The 27,785-nt window shown below is 37.6% G+C and overlaps 1 protein-coding gene across 1 annotated transcript in view; it reads right to left on the reverse strand.

Annotated features, from left to right (window-relative positions):
- Positions 1–27,785, reverse strand: part of LOC120806183 (astrotactin-2-like) — a 249,816-nt gene that overhangs the window by 137,055 nt on the left and 84,976 nt on the right. The window contains exon 4 of the mRNA XM_040157035.1: positions 19,473–19,625. Coding sequence (XP_040012969.1) covers positions 19,473–19,625 — 153 coding nt within the window. The remainder of the gene's footprint in view (positions 1–19,472; positions 19,626–27,785) is intronic.

Raw genomic sequence — 27,785 nt, forward strand, 5'->3', positions numbered from 1 at the left:
GTGCGTGACTTTTGACCCTGACCTTTTCTTTAACTGTCAAATGACTATGAATGAATAAAGTTTAAGACCTGGGTTTGGGTTAGAATAGGGAAGGGAATGGGGAATGAGTAGTGACCCTAACTTCACTGACTTATTTGTAATGTTCTTACGTAGTCCTAAACCAAAAAATAAATGATTTATCATGTGAAATGCGGCTGCTGTATAATTTTACACTCTTCTCCCCCCCTTCCTGTTCCCTGTCGTTTGATCTGTTGGCCACTGTTGGTAATTTGTCCATCATTACCGAGTCCCTGTAGGTCTTTTTTGTAAATCACACTGGGTCACATACCCAAAGTGCGTGTATGTGTGTATGTCTGCGTTCAAGTCAGGTTGAGAGCATGAGCGAGGCTGCGAGAGTTAAGAGGCTTTGTTTGTACTGCCTTGCCACTGCGACATCACAACACACATTCCTGGTAAATTCACAGGGGCTGCCACAAAGGAATAATTGCCAGGGATTTGCAAAGTGTTAAATCACTGAGGGATATATAAGCAATCTAAAATAACCTAACATATGTTAGAACTGCAAACTAAACCTGATAAATGGGGTTTTTTACCGTAAATCACATCACAGATTGTTATAACAGGTTGGTTTAATCCAAGCAACACCCTAAACAAAATGCCTTAATGGTAATAACAGCTAATTTCCTCATGGCTGCATACATGTTTTGCTTGTATAATCCCCAGGATCACAGTGATTCCACTTCCTAATCTCCTAGAGTGGAAGCGGGATAAAGGACAGAAAGAAAATCAATGCTTTTCTCTTGGCTATGCAGGGGTATCTGAAAAGTAATGCTTCACCTGTCACAGCAAATTAAAACAAGGAAACATGGAAGAGGAAAATGTGTAATGGGGTTGGCGTGTTGCGTCAATACCCTGATCCATATATATATGTTATGTAATCGTCTGGAAGAGACTAAAGCTTTACCCCCGCAGTGATGATAATAGGTCATGGCTATACTTCTAAGTGCCATCATTTAAAAAGGCCTTGGTAATTGTATCTTTCATGGTACATGATTGGAAAAATGCAGTGCAAGTGGGGGGGGGGGGTTTTGAAGGTAAAAAAAAAATACAATATCTATTTTGAACACGATTATATGCACTTGGGGACATTCACAGCATTCGAGCAATTATTAATCCCGGAATGTTGAACTGTGTGTAAACTTGGAGGATACCTCAATGACATGCTTGAAAACATAAGAGGACAATATCAAATGCCAGATCAAGACAGTAATTAAAGTAAACAATACAAGTCAGAAAAACTAAATGGCAACAAATATAGTAGTCAAGCCAAGCTGCTGTGTTCTGGTGCCAATATAGATAGGAGAGATCGTTTCTATCAATGGTGAGAATGTAGTGAGTTACAATACTATAGACAGATGATTCCATGGATGAACTTTTCAGGGTCAAAAGTGAATAGAAACCACAGACCTGTAGAAATGTGTCCAAGCTAGTACACTCAAACAGAGGCAAATGAATAAATAACAAAAAATTGGCTTTAACTTGTAGCTAAGGAAACTTTAAATACAGACAAATACTGCATATAAGGGACACTGTCAGCCTGTTTTTATTCACCTTAAAATCTGTTCTTTTCTTCTAAAACCCATGCACTCATTAAAAGAAGTTTATTGCCAGCAATAGGGCAACATATTTTTTCCTCCTCGTTCACTGGACACAGTCATAATTCCTGGGCAAATGCTAAGCAGTGCTAGGCGGAATAGTGTCTTTTACGCACTTCATAAACATTATGTCATAACTCATGAAAATCTGTCTGCACCATAAAGATTTTAGACATGACTAAAAGTTCTATTAAGTCTGTGTAAAAGTGTGTACAGAGAGCTGTAGTCATTCTTTCAGTCTGGTGCACTTAAAGGGGTTGAGGGTAGAGGTGGACTTGGAGTGCGAGAGTGAAACCAAGGCAATGTGGTGTAAAACTGGTTCTGAATTTATGCATGGTGTTAGAAGATGCCCAGAGAGGTGGTGGATGGAAACATAGACTGAGGAAGAGAGACAAACACAGACAGTCTTACAATTATGTTAAAAAAGGAGCAAAAAAAAAAAAAAAGACAGTTTCACAGATCAGACTAAAAATGGTATTTGTTAACATTGTTAACAAATGTGAGTTAATTTTTACTTTTAATGAAGAGCAAGTCTCATTTACTGAAACACAGGATCTGTTTTTGAAAATCAGTGTTTGCCTTGAAAACAAAGAACACCTGGTAAAGCAATTCAGACCTCAATATAATACGATGGAAAACTCACTCCATATTTCATTGAATGCCACATTTAATGAATTCATAAACCTTCTGTCCGAAATTGTAAGGGTATTTTAATTTTCCTTTTTTTCGTAAAGATAAGTCTGATGTCCTTTATTGCAGGGAATGTATTTTCTGCAGCTCAATCTTGACCTCACGATTAAATGTATCACTCAGAAAAGGTGATAGAGGTACTGCAGGTCTGATCTAAAAATTCCAGCTTTATATAATCTCGACTCAATTTTGAATGTGGCTCAAATTAACACATCAACATGCTTCATGCAGTTTTCAGATTTGATTAGGACAATGCAAGACTTTCACAGAGGGAATAAGTGCTTGTAGAACGTGGTTGCAGAAATAATCTGTTTCCATATATACTTATACTAAAAGTTTTGGCGATAATAAGAGTCATTATTTGTGTTAAATGACATGGCACAATAGAGGAGGGGGACACAGATCATGTGAAATAATTAAATAAAAAAGAAACCCCTTGATGAAATGATTTCAGACCAAAATACCTTAGCTTTGCAATACGTTCGCCACTCTGACGGCCTAAAATGCTCCCACCAAAATAGAACTACACTGATACGCAGATGCACACAGGTCAGGTACCATTTACGCTCTTGACCAGGTTTACACATATGAAAGCACAGCACAAACTAGCCTTCCATTAAATGTGCACTTGCAACCTGCATCAGATTAGCGTCTGATTTGCTGAAACATGAGCTAATTACATAACCAGAGACTGGCCTTCCGGCTGCTCTATAGGAGAGGTCGTATTGTAGTGAAGAGGGAATAGAAATACTCATTATTCCGGTAAAAATATTCCAAAACATTTACTAAAGGTACATTTTAAAAGCATAGGAAGTTATTCAAATGATCGAAACATTCTTAAAATAATCTTAAGAAACCTTTCGGTTTGCACAATCACAGCGCCTGGAACGCAAACATGAACTTCTTAGGTAATGAAAAACAGATGGAAAGACAGAAAACAAACAAATGGTTATATAAAGAGCAATTTCCACAGTGCATTAGCAGCTCAGTGAACGACAAAATCAATTTAGTTTAATAACTATACAGACAACTCTCTGAACCCTCTTTGTTTTTTAATAAAATGGTCATATATTGTTTTCATTTATTGCTCTCTTTTTCTGTCTGTGAAGCTGTTGTTCTTCATTGTGATTTAAAGCAGCATCTTTGCACATGTTTGTGATGTATCACCTCTTGTTTGCCTGACACCGATGTTTAAGCAGAAAGCTGGACAGTTGCATTTTTGTTTTCTCATCACAACCTTCTTCTAACAGGCTTTTGTTAATTTTTACATCTCCGTGTGCCACAGAGACACCCAGAAATTGTACTTAGCATAGTAAATCCAGTGGAATATAAAGTCAACAACACATATCTTTATGTCATTTGCATGATCCTTCCTCAAATATATATGCATAATAGGATAGGGTAACATTTCATGGATCACACAAAAGGTGAGTTGACAGGCACCGTGTGTGCGTGTGATCCAGATGACAAGTGAATTGTGCTTCCAGGCTAGGGCACAGGTTTGATAAATAACACACACAAGAACACATCTGAAACAAGATGCAAACGTCTTTAGAAATCTGGCCCTGAGTCTTCTCTATTTCACGGCTTTCTTTAGTTTCTCACAACATTTCTTCCGCCTTCAGTCCATTTTCTTCTGTCCTGCTTTTCTCTCCCTCAGCGGTAATACCTTCAAAAGCACGTCTGATAAAAACATCAGCACCCAGAACATTAATGCTAAACTGCAGCATGTTGGTACTACAAATTTCATTTACTGAGGCATATCCATCTCACTTTTACAGTCCCTTTCATAGTGTTGAAGTCAATTAGATAATTATATCATCATCTGTCAATCTGATTTCTTTTGTTACACAAGAGTGCATACAACTATCACACTAATTTTACTACCTAAAAAGAAATCTCTTTTATCTGCCGTTAAACATAAATTGTCACATATCTATCTCTCAATCTATAACATTCAAGCTATTTTTTAGAATGATATACGCAATACTTTCTCCGTGTGATAAATTATTCATTACAGTCTCCTCACAGTCATCTGTACTGACTTCTTCATTTTGATAAGGCAAAGGCACCTGCTGTCACCATTAACACTCTTTCTAAAGGTCGACAAGAGTGTGCTTTTCTGTGCAAAAAAATGCATATGCTCTCAGTCTAGAAAATAACCTCTCGTGGCATAGCGTTGTGCAGGATACAAATTACAAAAGCAGAAAAAAAGGAAGGCAGAAAGTGATACTTTGTGGCATTTCAGTAAGTCACAGAAAAGACTGGATCCAGTTTTTATTGTGCTATAATGCTGAAAAAAAGTGAGCACAGGCCATTTTAATCCGAATAGAAAAAATAATAAAATTAGGAAGAAATACAAAATAAACAAAGAAATACAAATGTTTTACTATTTTGGTATATGTTAAATGTTAAATTTTCTTTTTCGAATCCAATCAATAAACAAGCAGATCATAAATGTTATCATGTATATGAACTAATAATAATAATAGTTAGAAGAAGAAAATTATCAAGTGTGAGACTCTAAGTTTTTAATTACCGATTAATTGACTCCCAACATTATTTGTAATATCAATTGATCCTTCAGCATGCTCATAATTTTTCTCGCTGATTATTAATGTTTGTTTTTGAGTTGATTAATGGAGAAATGAACCCACAAAGAAACTAGACAGCAAAAAGTTAGAGGCAGCACATAAATAACAATAAGACAAGAACAGAGAAAAGGAAACAAAGGGAAGAGCTATAACCAAAACCTTTGCAGGCAAAAGGAGAGAGAGATATTACAATTGCGTACTGAAGCAAGAATGATGTGTTTTGGTGTCAGGGATTTAAGGAGAAAGTGAGACAGACAGCTTGAATCGTGACTGTTGAGTGGTGTACAGGGAAACAACACACTCATACATTTGTTAGAGAGAACAGAAAGTCACAGGGGAGTAGACTGTTGTCCATTCTCTCCTTTAATGAGAATGATTAACAGTAATGGGAAAGCAGGGAGGTGATGAGTTCAATCTGAATAGTAAAAGCTTATCACCCTATGCATAGGAGGAGGACGCATCAAGCTCTGGTAGTACTATGATATACTGTACTTCGCACCAGCACAAAAAACAGCTCACACTAGAAAAGCTAAAGGACCTTTTCTACTCCTAAAAATTATGGAGTAAGATTGAGGGAGCAAAAAGTACTCCAGCGCTCTCCAGTACTCTTCACATTTCATACTACTCTGTGTGTGTAAATCGTTGTTTGTGCATTTATACTCTTCAAATTTGAAAAGAGGACCACAATTTCTACTCTATCTACTTTATGGAGCCAGTTGTTTTTGCAAAAAGTGACTTCCTAGACTGGCTTGGCAATAATCCTCACATTTAAGCATTATTGCTCCAAAACCAAATGATCTCCAAAACCAACCAAGTAGTGGTGGGTGGAAGTAACGGAAACGTCACCATGGTAACATACAACCCAGATTATTTTGGGGCTTGTAGATCATGAGGCAGACCTTAGCCTATTCTATGACGATAACTTGGTGCTCTCACAGTCAGTTGTGTATGTGGGCCCAGATCATGACCTTACATTGAAAAATTGCCAGTACCTTTGCTAGCTGGTCACCTTTTATCTCTGTACATATATTGTTAGAGTGCTCCTTGGTCTGACATTATAGCAGCAGAGGATTTCACTTTTACATTAGAGCTGAAACGATTAGTTGATTTATGGATTAGCAGATCGAGAGGGAAATTCGTTGGCACCAATTTTGATGATCGATTAATTGTTTAAATAATTTTTAAAGCACACCAGCTTCTCAAATGTGAATATTGTACTTTTGGACAAAAAAGACACCCAACGCCTGTGCTACAAGGCAGGATTTGGGGTTAGCAAGGTAACTTCAGGTTTAACCCTGGGTTTTCAGGGATACGATGGTGGTTCACTTTTTACAGGGGTACATCGCCATGGTAACTTATGCTGCACAACTGACCTGCTACAGAGCAGGTTAACATCAGAGGATCAGATCAAAACCTGTCAACAGCTCAAATACTGACCAATCACGTCACTGGAAAACCAGAGTCCTCGTCCCTACATGATCCTGACAGAGACAAAAGAGTTTATGATAAAGTGAAAAATTATAAGAAGCAAGAGATATTTATATAGAGCAGTCGAATCGTTTTGCTGTTAAAGCAGTAATAATTATAATAGTTTCATTTTAATTGCACAAAGATTCTTTCATGCCCAACAGGATTCCTGAAAGTGTCAAGGATTTCTCTTGTTCTATCACTGCAGCTCAGAATAACATGAGGAGACTTTGTGATGATAATTGGAAAAACTAAACCTTCTGATGTCTTTTATTAGAAACATTATCCACACACTGTTAAATATTCCCCATGATTATAAATGAACATGCCAGTCAGATTGACCTCATCAAACATGAACTACTATTCTTCTCTCCTCTCTCCTTTGGCAACAGAAACTTTTTTTTTTTTTGCTTATCACCACACAAAAGAGCAAAAATACTCACTCAGTAAGAAACTTAATAATAATTCCTGTATTTATTTACATAATATCCTTAGCCTGACTTTATTAATTGGAAATTATTTCTATAGTGTCTTTTCTATTCTAATTATGTGATCATATTGTTAAGAATTCACCTTGTTGAGTATCAATTTTGGATTTTGCTATAACAGAATTTACCTGCAGGTATCAACGCTTCTTCTCATATCATATTAAGTACTTTATATGTGGTTCTGAGTTTACTGGGCCAGTTGACAACCAAAACAAAAATATATCCTGGGAATGTTTAACTTGCTTTGTAGTACAGGCCTCTGATTACGTCACTTTGGGCTTTGGGAAACGGATCTTTTGTCACTGAGGAATAATCAACAGATTCATCATAAATGAAAATTATTGCTATTGGCAGCCTTATATTATATTGAACTGAATGCACTTAAAGAGATAGGTTTGAGGATATTCGATGCAATATAATACATATATCAAAGAATTTGTCTGACAAGATATTATTACAGCTGAATGAACAGAATCCTGTAACTTCTTTGTTTTTTTTTCCATTTATCATGGCCCATCTAAATAAGACAAGGCATCTGAGTCTCAAATGCAGACTCATGCAAAAAATGATTTTAAACATTCCAAGGACCTGGGGTGGTTTTCATTGCCAACTAATATTAAAAAATTGGGTGATGTACTAGATCAGTGGTTCTCAGTCCAGTTTTCTAGGGACCCTAAATTCTGTTTATTTTGCTCTGGTCACGAGTGACTGGGTAAAGCAGATGTTTCCAGTTGATCGACAGTTGTTGCTTTCAGGCCCTTGACTGGCTCTTCACACATGATCCAGCTAATCAGCTTTGGGTAAAGCAGGGACGTAAAGCAAGTAGGACTGTGAACCATTGTACTATTTCTTGTATATGAGGCTTTAATAGTAAAAGCAGAAGTGGAACAAAATTTACTGGTCAAGCTTGTGCTAGCACACATGAGAAACTTCAGCTCCAGCTGTCAGAGCCCACCTGTATACCAACCAACGATACCGTTTTTATATCCAGGATAAACTAATATACAGACAAACAAGAAAGCAAACAAACATATATACAGTAATTATATACAAAGAAGACAAATTATGCACTGGGTGTCTGGCTGATAACTCTATAGGAATGCCAGAGTGTATGGCAGGGTGAAATTTAAGGCTGAAATTAATAGTGTATGCATTGTACAATAAATTATATATAGAAGTTAGCTATATTTACACGTTTGTCGACACAGGTGCTTGTACTTGCACTGCCCATCTGAAGGGCAACTTTATTATTCACAGTGTATACAGTACATCATGTGTATTGTATAATGTGTCTTTATGAATTCTGCTCACTGGACAGAGCTTGTTTTAACTGTGACAATCCTACCTGCCAAACAATATTCATCGCACTAGAAATGAAAAGGTTAAGCGCACCTTTCCAGCATAAGGCCCATGTAATTACACAGACCTGTGACTCGATATATGATGTGTGAAGGTGTGACAGTTGTGAGGGGATCGACCTTTCACCGGTCAGGGTGCATGTGTCTGTGTAGAAAAAAAGAGACAGTATAACAGTACCACGGCTGATTTTGCTGTTGTAACAGTTGACTATTGCATTTGCTCTTGTGCTCATTAATATTGTATGTGCACGTGTCCGTACTCTCATTTATTGTATGCATGTGTGTGCACGTGATTCTGATGGCTCCCACAACTTCAGTGCGACCTCGGTGACTTTTGTGACTTTCTGAACTAGACGAATTACCTTGACTTACGGCTGCTAGGCTTACAGCTAAATGTCAGCTTGTGTGTGTATACTGTACAGTGTATGCGCTTTTGTATGCGGATACTCAAGCTGCATGTGTGCCTGAGTACGTATGTCTGTGACAATGTGTTTGTGAGTGAATAAAGCTGACAGCACCACCAGTCCCCAAATGGCTCAGCAACTGGTAATCACATTAAGGCACAGCTGCATTCAACAGTCAGGCTGTCTGACACCAGCGAGCTAAATATTTCCAACTCAAATTCAATACCAACTGGCATCTACATTCATACAAATGTGAGAATATGTAAATATATCATTCATAATGCACAAGACAGAACCTGAGAAGCCGCAAGAGCAAATTTGCGAAGTCGTATTCATTGAGTTGTATTTGTGAAAAATATATAAAAAATGTATGTGAGCGGATATGAATACAAGGTTGCAACATTTTAGTGAATCTATTGAAATACTTACTTAAAATTTATATCATGGTTACAATTATTGTATAAATTCCACAGTTTGTTATGATGTACCTCACTGTATTTTAGAATTATTTGACAAATAGGCCCTTTTCTGGTGAAACTGGGAGCAAACACAGATACGAGCACATGCTGGAGGGGTCAGGATCAGGAAGGAAGGCCTGAGGCACTCCATCCAGTCATGTGTCACCAAACAAAGGGATTCGGTGTTGAAGACCAGGAAACCAGAGAGGAAATCCAGGAGGTACAACCTGTGATTTACTTTGTGCTTTCTGTCTGTCCCAGTCTGTCTACTCTTGTTTAGGCGGAAATTACATCTCGGTACAGAATGCCCACAGGTATGTCACTGTAGTCTACAGGGTATCTGCACACTTTTTGAAATTAAATTGAATGTTTTTCAAGACCTTTTTAAGGCCGAAACAGAGAAAATTTAATACCCTTTCCAGAATAAACAAATTAATGTTAAGGGCCGTGCAATATGTTTTCAATCAATCTTACTATTAAAATGGGCATTTTTCCAATATTGGGTCAAATAGAATAATTAAAATCGTGTTTAGGTCACCATGTGGTACAAACTGCTGCAACATAAATGACTTATTTCAATTTGCCTGATTGGCTGGACTTGGTTGAACATGTCACCTTTCCTAGACTGAGGAAGGAACCATGTTTATGTCAGACATTTAACTATCTATAAAACTAAAACTCCTGAGTGTTTCTTGTAACAATATCACCACTTCTTCTGAGTTGTTGATCATCTCAACTTACCTACAGCATTTAAGTTAGGTACAGGTATAATACCTAACTACAGGTTAGGTACTAAAAATAAAGCATGTACCTGCCTGACTTAGCACAAATAACTACATCCAAACAACCCGACTGCATCTCACACATACAGAGAACTTTAAGTGCTGTGGCAAAGAAAAGTAAGGGAACCCTTTGGAATGACCTGCATTTATGTATAAATTTATATTAAATACGTACTATCAAACAGGTATTGGACGTTGTAGAGATGATCACTCATCTGGTATATAAAATTCCAGTAAAATAAAACATAAAAACTGAACAAAGAATAGAGACGCTCATTCATTCTGACTCAGATCAAATTTATAATACATTTAATTTTTCCAAACATTTTAAGACATTTTTAGACCATGAGTTTCAAAAACTAAATTTAAGACTTTTTAATACTTTTTAAGGATCCACGGGGACCCTGGGTCTAGCCCTCCTTGACTGTCTCTTACTCATTTCTTTCTCATGCCTCAGACTCCCATTGCTCTGTTTGCTTTCCAAAATAATCCCAATCAATACTGTTTTACACTGCCGTTGCACATTGTATTTTTAAAGGCTTTGTGCACACACGCACACAAGCTGTTACACATTAACAACCTAGGCATGCTGAAAAGTTATTACAGAGGGCATCACAATATAAACCCTGCCAACACATTTTACAACCTAAATTTATCGGTTGCAAGCTGTTATATGGGAGAGAAAGGACTTGAAAGGTGGGAGGCTTAACAAGGCACCACTTGGCTCTTGTACTGAAGTGGGTTCAGTATTTGTACACTCATCTCTATATTTTTTATTGCACCTCTCCAGCATTGAGAACATACCTGCCAATTTGAAGCTAATAATCAAATGGTAAAATGCAAGGAGTCCGCACTCGGATTTTAGATATGGTGTTTTTCTCACCTCTTATCAACCAGCTTGTACACTGGTAAAGCCATGAAGGGTGGCATAGGATGGTGGCTGTCACCAGAGAAAAGTGTGTCCTTGCCACTGCAGCCATCCAAAATGGAATAAAGGATGGCCCTGTCCCCACTACCACTTTTTATCTTTTTATTAATCAGTGACAATTTTATCTTTTTCATGTTAAGCTGACATATTATTATATTAAGTTAAAATGTTTGTCTTTTTAATCTATTTAAGTTTGAGTCTATTAGCTTGTCAGTAACTGTAGCGCCATTCAGCATCCAGCAGGGCAGTGACGACACATGCACATTCTGGTGATCTCAGCCGGTAAACTGACTCTGCAGCACAACAATGTTGAAAGAGAGAAAACTTGCCAGGTCATATTTCTAACACCACGAGGTGAGGCTCGATTTTACAATTTGTGAGCGTATGCATTATAACTCGAAAATTTCTGGTCTTCAGACTCAACAGCTACTTTGCTCCATATTTTAGATGGCGGAAAAGATACTAGATCTTAGGACAGTCTGGTACAGTCCGCATCACAGGGAGTTAAAAGGGCCAGAGTAATGTAGCGCCAGTAATGGATAATTCATGCTGTGGCCTGATAAAATTAAACCTTAAAAGTAATCGTAGAATGAAAAGGCAACCACTGCAGGAATGCTGCTATTAGTTTGAAGTGTGGTACTGGCACTATCGGGCGGCAGATAAAATAACTTTGGCTTCATTATGGATATCTTTTGAGCGTTTTACACACAAACCTAATTCTAATAACAAGGCAATTCTAATAAACCCAAAACGGGGAAACAATGTGTGACCTCCAAATAAATTGAGGGGGTCAGTGGCTGCAGATTTTATATTATTCTATGATGCAAAAAAACATATAAACACAATTCTTTTACCTTGGATTTAAAAGATAAATGTAAAAACTCTATGCCATTCATTTCAGTCAGTTTTACAAGCAATTGGCATAGCAATTAGTCAACATTGTTTTGAGATCAGCCAAACTTATCTGTGCTTCAACTTTTTATGCACATGATGTGTCATTTATTTTCTGGTTAAACCCCTGAATTATACACTAACTTTAATTCACTAAATACTTTGAAACAATGAAATCCTCTTGTTTTTCTCAGCAATTCAATACCTATACATTCCGTACAATAAAGAAAACACTCGCACCCCAAAATCACCAGCCTAATGCTACCACTGCAGGCAACTTCAAAGAATATCCCCAGAATCTTTGAGTCAAAATATCAAAGAGTGAGGTTAGGACAAAGAAACAGTATCAACAGATTACCCTCAAAGTTGGGCTGTAAAGAATCATTCTGAATTTTGCCACCGGTCAATTTAACCACTTCAACCTTGGCTGCCTTTGTTTGTTTTTAAGAAAGACTTTAACATTAACATGAGCAGCCTCTGATATATGAGAGGCGTTCACACATTAACTCAGAAACAGTTAGGATCAATATGAGTTTGTTGCCAGCAATGACATGACATAAAATGTATGTGCAGAAAATGACCAAAGGACAGTAGTAAATGTATACAGAAACACAAAATCAGGAATTTAACCGGCCTCAGCTTAGGCCCAGCCAGCCCAACTTCATCACAGCGACCTCAAAGCAATGAGAACCAAAGGATCACTCCATCGGCTGCTCCTTAAGCTCCTCTCTGCTACAGAGGAGAAGCATGACTCGCTGTGGCAGGGGGATAACCCCAAATTGCATGGCTGTTTGCTCTATGCCCTTTCCATGTTTCAACACCAGCAGCATTCTCAACCTCTTCCACACTTCTCTGAATGAACTAATAAATATTGTTGTTCATCATTAACTCGGCAAAATTACTGCACTCTTCACTGAGGGTTTGCCGTGTTGCCTGGGAAAACAGCTTAAGTACAACATACTGCCTCTACATATAGGCATAAAACCACTGTTTTAAGGAAAACTGGTGGTCACGTGGACATACAGTTGTATGTCAACAAGTTTGACTTAGTAGCCACTTGCACATGTAACCAGAATGTGACAAAGTTGGTGCAGGGACTTGAACCTGGGATATATAGATTTCAATAATCAGACGGCTGGGGCAAACACCCAGACATTTTTGGAGCATTGAAATGCTTCACAAAGCAGGATCAATGTTTGGGATTACAGAAAAGAAAGCTATATTCTGGGGACTCAGAAATACTGAAGAGGAAAATCGGGCTTGGTTGTATCATTAGCTGTTGTGTGTTGATGATAGTATTAGGACAAATTCATTAGACATATTTTGTAACTTTATAAAATTACAATGGGTGTAGTTGTGTGAGTTGACTGTGTTCACTAGAGTACGATTTCTAGTTACGGTACATAGGGTAAATTGGCCAATTAGTTGTGTGGTTGCATCTTCTTTACCTAAGCAAATATTTAACACCCCAAACCTAGCTCCAGTGCTAATTTATGACTGCTTAAATACTGTAACTTTCAGTAATTTATGATTGTTTTTCAAAATCAGAGCTTTATTGGTATTCATTTTTGGTTACAAACAAGTGAAAAGCAGTCTTAAAAAAATCAGTAACATAAAACTGAAAATTTTTCGGAGCTGCCCTAGTTTTCTGTAAACTGTGGTAATCAGCTTCTTCTTACAAACAAACAACAAAGAACATCTAGAAGCAGGGGACATACGTATGTGGGTACTGTAATGTAATTTACCGTAACCAGCTGTCTAAATTATTAGCCATAATATGAACAGAGGATCAATTAGAAAAAAGTAATTTGGTCAAATGGATCGACAGATAATTGTGTGATTTCTTTCTGTCATTTTGTCTCTGTCTCTGTCTTTCACACACAAAACTCTTACAAAAACTGAGTCACACACTGCTCTGACTTGGCAGTAAATCAGCTGTATGGCCTGTTGTAGAGAAGCCCTTGGGCTGCAGACCCACAGCTGTAATCACCGTGTTTTGTCTGCAGTGAAGATTGAGCACTGCCGAAAGTGGAGCTGAAAACAGAATGAATTCAAGTGCTATGGAACACAAACACAGACACACTCTCTCTCTTTCTCTCCCGCCCTAACCCCCCACACACTCACACACACACACACACACACACACACACACACACACACACACACACACACACACACACACAGAACTACTTTCATGTGCTACTTCAAAGCATCAATTAAACAGGAGAGAAGCTAGATAATACCCATAAGGTTATCCTCATCATAATGAGTCAAAGTATTCGTTGTGACACATCAAAACACATGCAAATAAGGGGGTAATTTTTTAAGGAAAAAATCTTAACATTTGACAAAACTACAATGTCTTGTGAGTTCAAAGTTTTTCTTGAACAGTTGCTACAGCTGAACAATGGCGGTTAGAAATTGTAAATTGTAGTTTTAAAAACACAGGTGTCACCCTGTAGGGATTTACATGGACTTTTCACAGAATATTATGGGATGCATTTTTTTTCCAATATTTGAAGGTAGGGCAGTAATGCCAGAAACTCTTGCTACATCATAAACATAATAAACGAATAAATTGGAATCTTACTACTGGACAATTTTGGGGGGGAGAGAGAACATTTTTTTCTTTTTGCAAACACTAGACTTGACTGTGGCCTGATAAAATGACACAAGCAAAAAAACTTCTTAATACCCAAAACATCTTCAATGTGTACATTGAGCATCAATATAGGAAGCTTTCTTTCCACTTTGGACCATAAGTTACTAACGCTAAGAACCTAGCACCAAGCAAAATATGTGAAAGAGAGCAACACAACATCAAAGTCCCTCAGAAATACTGGTGTCTTCTTAATTTTGATCATAGGCCTAGTGAGAGAGGAAAGTACATCTCTTGACGGTTAACATAAACAGCCATTACCTGCATCAATAATGCCATGTAGAAGCTGAGGGGGGGCAATAAGGTTTGGGTGAGAGTCTTATCAAAGCACTTAACAAGGAAGCAAAAACTTAAAGTCAAGGTTGAACTGCTACCCCTTACCAAACATCAGAAGGAAAGGGGATAACCACCAGCATCTCACAGCATGAAAATTCCAGATCATTAGAACCAGTGTTCATAGAGCTGTAAAAATGCATATCCGGGGGTTGCAGTAGCTTCTGTGTGCATCTCATTGTAATGGTGTACTCCACATGGCACTATATATATACACATATACACATATATATATACATATACATATATATATACATATATATATATACACATACATACATATATATATATACATACATACATACATATATATACACATACATACATACATATACATATATATATACATATAGACATATACATACATACATATACACACATAGACACACACAGACACACACACACACACATATATATACGTATTTACACACATATTATATATGTACTTGACCACCGGGCACTAGTGTGTTTCTATACTGTTCCTTTATATGCCCTTGTTCCCACTCCTGCACAGACTTGGGGAAAATCTCAAATCCAGACAGCCCTCAGGCTCACTGATTGGCCATTAGTGGCATGTTTTCTCCCCCATCTCTCGGGTTTCAAGAAAAAAATGTGCATTTTCTTAAAAATATTTTTTTTTGTGCTGCTGGATGTTGACCCCCCACACATCATATTCTCACGGTACAGAACCTACTGTTCCTCCTCTGACTCAGATGTCAAAAACAATTGCTTTCCTTTTGTACAGACTAGCCTGCTGTCTATGTTCTCAACATTCGCATGCTACCTCCTTGTTTCTTGCACGTCAGCAAGATGGTAGAAGAAACTGACCGAGCCAATGACAGCATCATCCTAGCTAATCACTCAGTTCTGGGGGAATTTGGTTGCGGAGGCTGGGTTGGGAGATGTAACTGTGTGCTCCCCTTTTGACAAGTAGGCAGGGGTGAATTGCTTGGACCTTCACAGCTAAGGGCCCATTTCCCAAGGACATCTTCAGGATAAGATAATACCCGTCCATAAATTCACAATGGTACTAAAATAATCTCACCCTTAAAATGCTGTTGGGAAGCAGAGCGCACATTTCGTCTGTCATGGTTGAGAAGTGGGTGTCTCACTGTTTTTTTTGGCTGGACCGCAACTGCGGGGCCAGCCCTATAAACGCAAATGTCCATGATTGACTGACTGGGTGTCAAAGTTACACCATTAGTCGGCGGTCCAAGTGTCCAAGTTTCCCCATTGGTCATTGCTCTTTTAAAATGAAAGGCACAAACAGTTTCTACTGTTTCATTAGGGGGGTGTTAACAGACAGTGCTGCCAACTTAGTGCCTTTGTCACTACATTTACCAACTTTTCACATCCTTTTAGCGACTTTTTGTCACAAAAGCACCTAGCAGCAAATCTAGCAACTTTTTGGACAAACCTTGGTAACTTTCCATAGAAGAGAGTCGACAGTATTTCCCCACGCAAGTGAAATTGGGCTTTCCCTGCGCAGGCACATTGCTCTATGTATTTCGTTCAATTGACCACTCGGCAGCTGACACTGACATGAATGAGCTTCTAACCTTCTCTGTGAGTGATCATTTTACAAGTAAATATAGCTGAAATCACAGCACAGCTGTTGTCTTTAAATTATGTGTATGGTGATTTTGTCAGACGACATTGCGGTTATAAAATCTGAATTTTAGTAATGCAGAGCTGCAGCTTGGAAAAGGTTTGGGAGTGAGTGCTGGTCAACACGTAGTCTTAATGGGCCGCATTTCAGTCACTATTTCATACTTATTCTCTTATCTGACAACAGAAACAGAAAAAGATGTAAATGAGAATAGAGTTATTGGGAATCAGCTGTATTAAAATACTGTAAATGTGAGTACAGACAGTAGGAGAGAAGTGAACAGATAAAAAGCGGTCAAACCACATTCTAGGTTTTAACCTAGTCTTCTTTCGTAAGAATCACTGTCCTACTCATTCGACTTCAAGCAGAAAATGGTTGGAAGAACAAAAAGATTAAGTGAAGTTGCTATTTTTTGTCCTTATAATGTCATTTAAAAGACAGGTGAGGAAACACTGACTTTGACATTAACCATTTGCAAGTAAATAAGATTAGTCACATACAAAGTGATCTAAGTTTGTGTTTTTGAAATACCTCTGTCTTTATTGTGAACACTCCCTGTATTTCATCTCACGTATGTCAGTGACATTAATTCCAGTAGCTAGGCCTAAGCACTTACTGTCACATCTTGTAAACTACACAGATGATGTTTTCCATTCCAGCTGTGTGTGTTGCTTGGTTAGACCTGCATGACATGGATCCCTGTCGCACATAGCATTACTGGGCCATATTGTCTTAAATACAGCCCAAAGCACATTTTGCAATGGTATATTTGACATTGCCAAAGTTATTCATTGGTTTCAATAAGGAAGAAGAACTGAGCCTGAGCCTAATCTACTTCTTAAATACTTCTCAAAAGGAAAAAAATCAAAAGAACTGGCCATTGCACAAAATAAAAATGTGTACCAAGTCGAGTAATATGGAAAAGAAAAGCATCTGCCCAATCGCAGTCCACATTCCTCTTGCCCTCTGCCTGGTGCACTTCTCAGTGAATTTGGCAATGCATTAATTTCACTTACACAACACTAACCATCTGGGTCAGACCAATTAACTTTCCCCTTTAACATCACTCCAACTAACAGAGTTTCCTCCTCAGTTTAAGTGTTTGTCCAACTATCATGTTTGTAGTATTGGCATACGCTTTTGCACCGAGGACACATTTTCACCCCTAATTAAAGACCTTCAAAGGAAACTCTTTTACTATTGACCTCAGAGAGGACATTTCTCAGCAGTGGCCTTCACAGAATTCTAAGGGGCTTGACCTTCACAGATTTTTAAAGGCATCATTTGCTCAGAAGGCTGACACGACATACCTTTTAATATTGCAGACTTAAATTTTCAACAGCAAATAAAGAAAGCACAAACCAACCTGAAGTGTCCTAAAGAACCAAGAATATAAACACTCTCAAATGCTGGCTATGTGACAGGAAAGATTAATAATCCCCACTTAGTAAGTATGCATAATATGCAAAATTGCTCAGTCTTGCATTTTGCGAGATTTTACTTAATATCCTTTTGTGATCAAAAGGATATTAAGTAATTATTTCAGGGGCAACTCATCACGGTTAATATCTCATTATCAATGTTAATTTCTTACTAGTCACAATGGTTACCAATAACATAGACTACATTTTTTACAACATGTATGATTAAAATAAATGGAAATTTTCCTGGTAATGAGCTGATTTTACTGGCAAAGGCTGATGTCACCACTGTATAACATCTCAAAACTGCACCAAACATAGTTTTTCATAAGTGTGATATTGTGTCTCCCAATTAAACCCTTAAACTCCTAAACTTTATCCGGTGTCTGTATTAGTATCATGATGTAAAACATACAAAAAAAATGTGTTAATATGTTTAACAGATATGGAACACAATAAAAAAATGGGTCACAAATACTTGAAGGACTAATTGTGAAATTAACTATGTAACATTGTCCTCAAAACAGTTTCTAGGCAATCCTAGATTGTAGATAGTAAATTTAAATCTTTGTGTGGAGTTTGCTAATTTTTGCTTAGTTTCTATGTGCTCTCTCTATGTGCTTCTTTCCTCCCTTATTACAAAAGTACACAGGTCAAGTAAATTGCCCATAGATGTGAATTGGTCATAATCGGTTATGTTGAAATGAATGCATCAAAATCAATGGACACCAATTGGGTGCAACAAGTCTGCCAACGTAATACACCGTACAGTTTGCTTGTCCCTACACTAGGATGTGACCCATAGGAGTGTACCAGCAGCAGGTGTATCGGACCAACTTTATCATAGTAACAATAAGCATGTGGTTAAGGTTAATGACCAGTCACAGTCTGGTTAGGTGTAGGAACAAAAATATCTAAGTTGGGTTTAAGAAAACATTGTGGTTGGATTAAAAATAAGTACTTCCTTAAGTTCAAAAGGACCTTCATCGTCATGGTTCCAATAATAATGCAGTTAAAGTTGTGGAACAGTCATGAATAAAAGAGACAGCGTTGACTTTTGATTTCACACAGCAAATGTTTTGTCAACCCATTCAAACGCCCCAATGTGGACTTTGTTGATTTTTGTACTACATCACCTAACTTCCTCCTTTGCTCCCTTCATTATTACTATGGCCACTAGAGGTCACCTAACAATAAAACATAAAATATGGGTCATAATAAGCTGTTTGCACAGATGACCTATGGAGTCTTTTTTTCAGGGAGGACAGTCTCACTGCTAACTGGACAGTTAAATGCATTAACAATCTACAAACTATTCTTTGGATGATATTTAGCAGTAATGTAAAGAATATGTTTTTGGTATTCCAGTTTGGCACTTTATAAAAAGCCAGTTGCAAAGTGGTTTTCAGTGGACAAGCCGTGACATCCTACAAGGATGTCAAATACGAATAATGGTTAATTAATGCAAAGGTGTTGGAGGGTGGAAAGACAGAAGAAATGAATGAAGAATATGAGAAAGAAAATTCACATCTAAATTTAAACATCACACAAAGCTTAGTGAATACAGCTCAAACATATAATCAAATATCCCTGTCCAAAATGATAAAAAAAGCATAGGGTACATTGCCCATTGCCAAGCAGTAATATAAAAGAGACTGTGCGAATATTATAAATTATATTTCTTGCAAGGTCTGCCAACATAACTATAACTGTTTTGAATTACTTTTTGTCCTACCTCTGGTGTGGCTGGGGACCCTCCGGCGACCTGTTGATGAGCTGTGCATGACATGCTGGTAGTGTGACATATCTGTTGGTGTGTTGGGAACACGGAAACTGTCCTGGAACCTCTGCATCAAATCCTCTACTGACTCTGTGTTTGGGTCGATGGCTATAAAAAAGAGATGCAAAGTGAAAGTGGCAGGCATGTCATGAGGCTTTAAAGTTAAAATCATCTCGCAAAGAGTGAGAGACACTCAAGATAGAGCAAAAGTACATACACAAGACAAATATATAAAGTCATAAACCCAAAATGGCTTGGTTTATTCTTTTCTATTTTTAGGAAAGATGAGTGATTAGAGTATGATATGCATCATGAACCACCAGGCTGTCCCATTTAGACACTGTAAAAATGCAGCACTGTCTTGTTCTTTTTATTATATTTTTTCTGGCCTTAAAATGTTTCCATCAATTCAATATTGCCTCATCTCTACAGGGATCCTGCCAGCACTTCCCCTGATGGCTCAGTCTCACTCTTTCTGATGAATGACTCCAAAACAACTGGTGGTGGGGAAATAAGGGAGAGTAGACAGAGGGGTTTGCTTCCCTTTCCTTACAGTTCAACAATGACAAAAGGAAAAGACAGGAAGTTCATATGAACTGTCTAGATGTGTTCTGGCTCATTTATGTCAACAGAGAAACAATTCATGTGTAGATATTCTCCCCTCATTGTGTCTGACACACGTGGATATTTAAAACAGACTATGATATCCAACTACATATGTAACTATAGTCTCTGTTAATAGACATTGTCTTGTTTGATACAGCTTGTGAAGTATTCGCTCAATTCAACTGAGATAGTTAGATCTACTGTCTACAGTATCGGCAAGGAGTAATGATTTTTCTGTATGTAGGCTACATTATCATATCTGCAAGTAGCCCGCACTGAAAGTATAGGGATTGACAGCTTTGGTCCAAAACAACATAAAAGTAGTGAAAATAGCCATTTCTTAAGGATGGGACCCTTCATCCCCCAACCACTACTATCCTCACCTACCATCCATAACTTTTGATGTGACAGTCTGGCTCTGAGGTGTACTCTTTCCATGAATAAGGTTTGCTCCCAGTAGGTGCTCATCATGCATGCATATAAGCATGCAAGAGCAGAGGAAGAGGGAGGTGAAGAGGAGGAGGGTGAAAGTGAAGAGGCAGAAGGAATCACATTGTTTTTGATAATATAAATGGAAAGCTAACAATAACAGAGGCATTCCGGTTGCCTTCAAATCAAACATTATTCTTGCAGTAATACACATTTGTTCAGATTTTTTTGTGGTTAACTCAGCTAACTCTACTACGGTTAGCGTTTTGTCAAACAGGGAAATGCTCGGTATTTCTAAGGTAACAGGTTCCGTAAAAAGATGGAATGGATGCTGCAAAATGACCTCGACCTCATCAGGGGGGACAGATGTCGGCTTATGTCCTCCAGTTGAAGGTATTTTTGCTTTTAAAGTGAGCAGAGTTTTTATAACAATTTACAAGATCAACAAAATACCAGGAAGTTGTTTGGTCCTTGAATACACCTCCAACAAAAGAACAAATCCCAGTTGTTTTTCTTTAAACTATCAAATCCCTAGACATAGCCTCAGGAAAGAGTGGGCTTTGAACCATCAGGTAAACTCAGGACCCTTGCTTCATTACACACCATACCGGATTTGTAACAGGTAAGGAATAATTTTAGATGCCTAAATTTAGGCAAATTTAGGCAGAAAAAAAACAAAACAAAAAAAACAAATCAAAAAAAATCTAGCCTCCCCATTGTGCTATCTTTGCTTGACTCTGTAAGCAGTCACAGTGATGATATTTTGTATTAAAAATCTTGAATATTTAACAGTTAATAGTTGACATGTGCATTCATGTAGTACATGATTCCATCTACCAATCTGATTTTGGTATAACCCAAGGACTACTGTTTTTAAATGTTTCCAGTTTAATTTCTTGTTGCAGGGTTTGCTAATATGGCTCACGGAAATTAAACTTAGACCCAAATAGTTTCCTAGCAACAGAATTCTGGGTAAATGGTCTATGACATTTGTTTATGGAAAATAAGAACTTCTAGATATCTCCATTTAGTAATGTAAGTCATGTATTAATTTCACCTTGAAACATTAAAGTAATTTACTTTGTATTACTGTGCTTTGTGTACATATGTCTAATTGCTGCTGTTGCTGATATCCCATAATACTGCTGCTACTAAGTGGCCAGTGGCTTCAAATTCACTGAAAGCCTCAAGGTATACACTCACCACCTCAGCTTTCATTCATACATTGCTCACTTTAAGATACTGCTACTGCTCAGTGCTTGCCGTCTGTAGCTGTCATTACTAATAACTGCTATATTTACAAGCCAATTACTTTACTAACTTAACTAAAAAGCTACACGTTTTTTTTAATAAAATCTTTAAAAATTTAAAGTACAGAATTTAGAATATCTTCAAATATAAATGCAAATTAACCAATTTTATATAATCAAAACATTTTAATAAAATCTCAAAGGTTACTGAACAAAATAAAATAAACAGTTGTTGTGAAATAACAAACACAAATGTATCCCTGACACAATTATATCAGATTTGGTTACAGAACATTTAGCAACAATGACAACCTTTAAACGTTTCTTGTAGCAATCTAGAAGATTCTTGCACCTGTCTGCTGGTAATTTCTGGCACTGGTATGCATAGAAGGTTTTTTAAGTTTGCAGGAGTCCTTTTTGCTATAGCAGATTTCATCTCTTTCTAAAGGTTTCCAATGGGATTTGGGTCATTGCTGGCAGCTTAAAACAGTCCATCGTTTCCTTTTCAACCATTCTTTTCCTTTTCCAACATATGTGCTTTGGGTCATTGTCCTGCTGAAAGACCAGAGACCTACGCCTCAAACCTAGTTTTCTGACAATATGTAACACATTTCGCTCTTAAATGCCTTGGCAATCTTCGAATTTCATCACTCCTTTGATACACGTAGTGCCTCCAGTACCAGGGTTAGCAAAGCAGCCCCACAGCATAATTGAACCTCCACCGTGTTTTACTGTAGGTAGAGTGTTCTTTTCCTCATAGGCTTCATTTTGTCACCTATAAACAAACGGATTTACTGCTTTTCCAAAGAGCTCTACTCTAGTTTCTTCTGTCCATAGAACATTATCCCAGAGAGACTGTGGCTTATGTATGAAAGTTTTTGCAAACATTAGTCTTGCCTTTTCCAAATTGCTCCAAGTCAGCCAGAAGCTATTTAGAAGTCTTGCATGGTGTTTTTTGCACAATCTGAATCAAACTTTGCAGACTTCTCTCATTGAGTTTATTCTTAGCGCCACATCGTGGAAGTGTCTCAATATTTATTAAAATATTTTGATTATTAAAAAAAAAAAAAAAAAATTGGTTAATTTGCATTTATTTCTGAAGATATTTCAAGCATGACTGTAACTAACAGACTAAAGCTAAAACTACTATACACCATCATATAATTTGTTCTTCTACTATGTTGTCATATGTGCATATAGATGCAACAATAAACACCAGTGTAATGTAACTTTTTTTTCCCCGTATCTTCTGCTCTGTCTAATTGAAGAAGGCATTCCTGCCGGACAGGGGAACTGGTTTGAACAGTGCCATCATGTTAAAGGCATTTGTATTTCCCATTATGAGTACACAGAAGGATGACAACAATGTTTTCTGACTGAAGTAACACTTTTTTTTCAGGGACACACTGGCTTTGATGCTGAAACTGCTACTGTAGCTGTTGCTTCTGGCAAGGTTGTTGTAAACTAAAGGGTATGTACACCAACTCTTGGCTGTGAGTGGGATCCGCCTTGCTTTTTTTCCTGCTACCGTCATACAGGAACCCTTTTGAACATATGACACAGAAAATAAAACAGAGTTCCCAACGGTTTTTGGCACCAAGTTGCAAAGGATTTCCCATTCTCACTGTTTTCTTCAAACCGACCAAGCCCAACTCAGTTTTTTACACCAGTGTTAGTCCCACGAGTGTGTAGCATATTGCACAGTGATGCAAAGATGGTAGCCCTCTCCTCATCAAATATTACACACTCTTTTACACACATCATTGGGACATGGATAACATAGCTCTGCTACGGTTCACTATGAGCACTCATACAATCAGATGCTTTAAACAGTGTAGACAAATGGGACAATAGAATGGAAACATTTTTAAGTGACCTTAGAATGCAAAAACAATTACAAGCTGAACATTTAAAAAGGACCGGTACAGTTCAGTCATTTTGACAATTTTGTTTCTGTCCATTGACTGTTCTGCTATACAACGCAGTCTGGCATAACATTACCTTAAAAAGGTGAAAAAAATCAAGGCTTTTACATTGGGGGCCAGGAAACTTTTCTTTCATAGTAGTGTGAATGTCCTTGGAGAAAGAATTTGAGGGCATTAGTGGAGTAGTTTTCTCCATTATGCACAGCAGAATCTTCAAGTCTGACTCATCAAGTCCTATAAAGTCCTTGAAGATACACTACATTTTAAAACAGTAAATAAGTCATGTGATAGGCTTATGCACATTCAGCCTCATCACATTCAACTGACCACCACATTCAATTATTTGTGTTTTAAATTTTAAATCACCTGTACCGTCAATACACAGGACTGACATGGTAACCTTGAAATGAAAGTGTGTAGATAACTAAGGTACTTGAAAATGCTTAAGCAACCTCCATTCCTAGTGGGCATTTATGGTAGTTCTTGGCTAACTCAGGGACTCGGGGTTAGCAAACAAACAAGAAAGGCTGGGGGCTGACACTTAAGCTTTGACTTGCTGTGAGTGAGGAGAATCTGTGACAATATGTTTGAGGTTAACTGCTTGCATACATTTTTCATGGCCTCCTGGAACTCTCTTTATCTCTTTGTTCAATTTTGAGGAAAGAAGAGATGCTAAGCCAGGCAGAAGCACTTAAAGCCATAGTGTCCTTGAAACAAATGTACAGTAATTTGTCAAGACCTTTTTGCTCATGTTTGTGTCTCTTTATCTTTGTCATCCCTACCAACACACACATGCCTCTTAAATCTCAACCATCTTAAAATACTAAAATATTGTGATGGAAATGTGTTTGCACCATAAAATGGACACAAGTTCTTTGGTTAAAATTGAAATATGTAGAGCAGTCATTTGACCTGATCGTGATAACATGGATTGGCCATCCATGTTATCATAGATCCGCCACAAGACTTCACAGTTGGTACATGATATTCTAAGATTTCTGTATTAGATTTCTTCACGAGTCATGGATAAAGGGGGACAACAATATGCATACATTTATTGCAGAATTCTCTTTCATGTATATCTCTCACTACTTTGCTGTTATTCCCCATCTCTCTCTTGTGTCAGCAGCAGCCAACAATATTTTTTATTCTGACATTTGTTTTTCCCTAGACCCAAAGTCCACACTGGTTTCTCATTTTGAGTTCAATGTCAGCTAAAGCTCTGGTGCCTTTATTTTCTCCTTTTCATCTCCCTTATCTGCAGTTACTCCCTTATCGGTGCTGAGTGTGTGTTAACAGTGTCTCATGAGCAGTGGATGTCAACAGCATCCTGCCTCAGTCAACCTATTCCTGGTGGTCTCACAGTGCCAAGTACGAGAGGATAACTCTACTCAGTTTTTCTGTTTCTGTTAAACTGCATGCTTATGCTTGTTTATATGTTCATGCAGGCTTTTGTGAAAGGGTGTATGTATATGTATGTGTTTGTGTTTGTCTATGTAAATGTTTACACATTTCTTTACTTCCACCCTGCTTTTATTTCCTACTTCCTGTCCATGGAGTATATTGCTGTCACAGCTGTATAGAAAGAACAGTGCTTCACATAAAGTGGACTCCAGACTCGATTTTCATGTTTTCATGGACTTCACCATGTGTATGAAAACGGCTGTCAAATCAAATGATTTAAGTGTAAAAAGTGCTGGAAAAAAAAAAAAACCAAGGGCATTGAAGATAATCATATTCTGTGTATATGTTCACATCCAGTGTCAAGGCCACGTAACAGTGAACATCTGACTCCAAGAGCTTCACCCTCCTCCTTCTCTTTCTGCATCGCTCTTTCTCTGGCCTCCCTGGGACTTCATTGGTGAGCAATGCGCTCATACAGTCCCAGAGAGGTAAAATATGCTGCCATTTCCTTTTTGATGGTTTGATGGACATGTACTCAGTGTCCTTTGTAAGGGTCCACTAAGGTGACAGGGAAGCATCACTAGTCTTGCAAAATAAGGAAAAAAGGGTTAAGATTAACAGGCCACTCACTGCCAGACTAGTTAACTGGTGGTTTTTTTTAACATTTTATTTTCTACATAGGAAATAAGTTATTATAGATTTGCACACATGAACCAGTAAAAAGGCCATTAAATTATTTATATGTATATTAAAATTTTTTGACTTTTTTAAGATGACCAAATCCTCTCAATACTCAAGACAACGATCAAAACTCAAAATATAAACTGATGCTTTCCTACTTTAGCGGCAAAGCAATAACTTATGGTAAATAACTGCAGGGTACATTTCTGCATGGTGAACACAAACACTGCCTTGCTCTGTATGTTTTCGAAATGATTTCTCCACTGTTCCATTACTGAGGTAGCTCCAGTTAATAAAACAGAATATAACAATATTGAAGTAGAACTCTACCTCTTTAATTATTTATGTATCCTAAAATGCTGACATAAATCCCTCCTGTAAGCTTGTGGAAAGTAGCCCTTCCAATTTTGACATAATTTTTCAGTTTGATTGGTGAATATTTACTTAATAAAAGCGCACACACATAATATAACCTAAATTATTGTAGTAAATTTAGGAGTTGGCAATTGATTGATTAACCAAAGTATTGTGAAATTAATTTTATTAGAAGAACTTCTACTAATAAAATAATGACAATAATAACAGATTTATGTAAAAATAACATTTCTTTGGTAAATCACTACTTAGCAGAAGCAGAGGTTTCTAAAAATAACTGCTGGATATCACAACTAAATCTGATATAATGGTGCCTTTACTGATCCCTGTACAATCATTGAAAATGATACCCAGCACTAGGAAGGGCAGCAGTTGGTCTGTCAGCAAAAATACACTGAAGGACTAGCTACTCCAAAAAAGCCAAAGGAACAAGACTAGGCTGGCTTCCACCAAATCGCTGATACAGCCTATGGGAATTACTGTCTGTCAGAAAGTGAAACCTTTGACCATGACTCTCTGTCCATAAATAGTACTTGACCCTTATTTCTCTTAGGCTCAAGAAGATTCCTCTTCCTCTCTAGTAAAAGTCAGTGAGACACAAAGAAACATTTTCGGGCTCTTCAACAATGCCCTGTGCCCTGAGGCAGGTGGTGACACAGCTTGCAATGCAGCTTGGAAGATGGATTACAGTGCTCTGAATTCATATTTACTGTATGGTACCTTTAGTAGCCGACTATAGAATACATTCCATATCATACCAATTTTCACACTCAACTCCCTGTTTTAACGGACTGAGTATTGACTTGGAGCCTGCAAATGCTTCGTATACACTTAAACTGGCCTTTTCATTTAGCCAAATGTGTGTTTACATTCTTAAACCTTCATTACATTACCTTGTGATTCTATTATGTGGAATAATTCAAACAGTGTTCTCCAGAAAAACAACAGCACTGGTTGTTTCTTCATCTGCCTTAAAACAAATAGGTGGAATTTTATACAGACATGGATGAACCCTAATGGCTGGTGTTCCACTGACTTTTCATCTAGCACCTCCGGCAGGTCAATTTTTTTCACCAACTCCATGAAGTATCTCAACATCTACAGGATGAACTGGCGGAAAATTAAGTGCAGACTTTCTTGGTTTCCCCCTCAGGATTAATTGCAATAACCTTGATCATCCCCAATGGTTCATAATACCAAACTAATGGCATAATGATCCCCTTACAATTTGGTTGAAAGAATTTTCTGAACAATGACATGGTTTGGAGAAAAATGTAATTATTATCCAGCCCTTGCTGCCACTATTTAAAACACAAGGTTTAATATCAGCCACACATTACAGCAATACCCACCTAAAGCCAGGAAGAAAACCAGAAAGTAAATTAAATGAAATGAAAAATACTTACCCAAAATGGACACAAATACTTTTATATCACTTATACACCTAGTGCCAATTTAATGCCACCCTCTTCCACAAGCACATTTTAACAACTGGGAGGCAGTTATGGACTTTTCCCATTCTTAGCCATCCTACTTGGCAGCCCAACAGCATTCATATTCACAGAGGCAGATGCAGTCACAAGGGAAATGATGGGAAC

Source organism: Xiphias gladius, chromosome 20 (genome assembly GCF_016859285.1).
Source record: "Xiphias gladius isolate SHS-SW01 ecotype Sanya breed wild chromosome 20, ASM1685928v1, whole genome shotgun sequence".
Lineage (NCBI taxonomy): Eukaryota > Metazoa > Chordata > Actinopteri > Istiophoriformes > Xiphiidae > Xiphias > Xiphias gladius.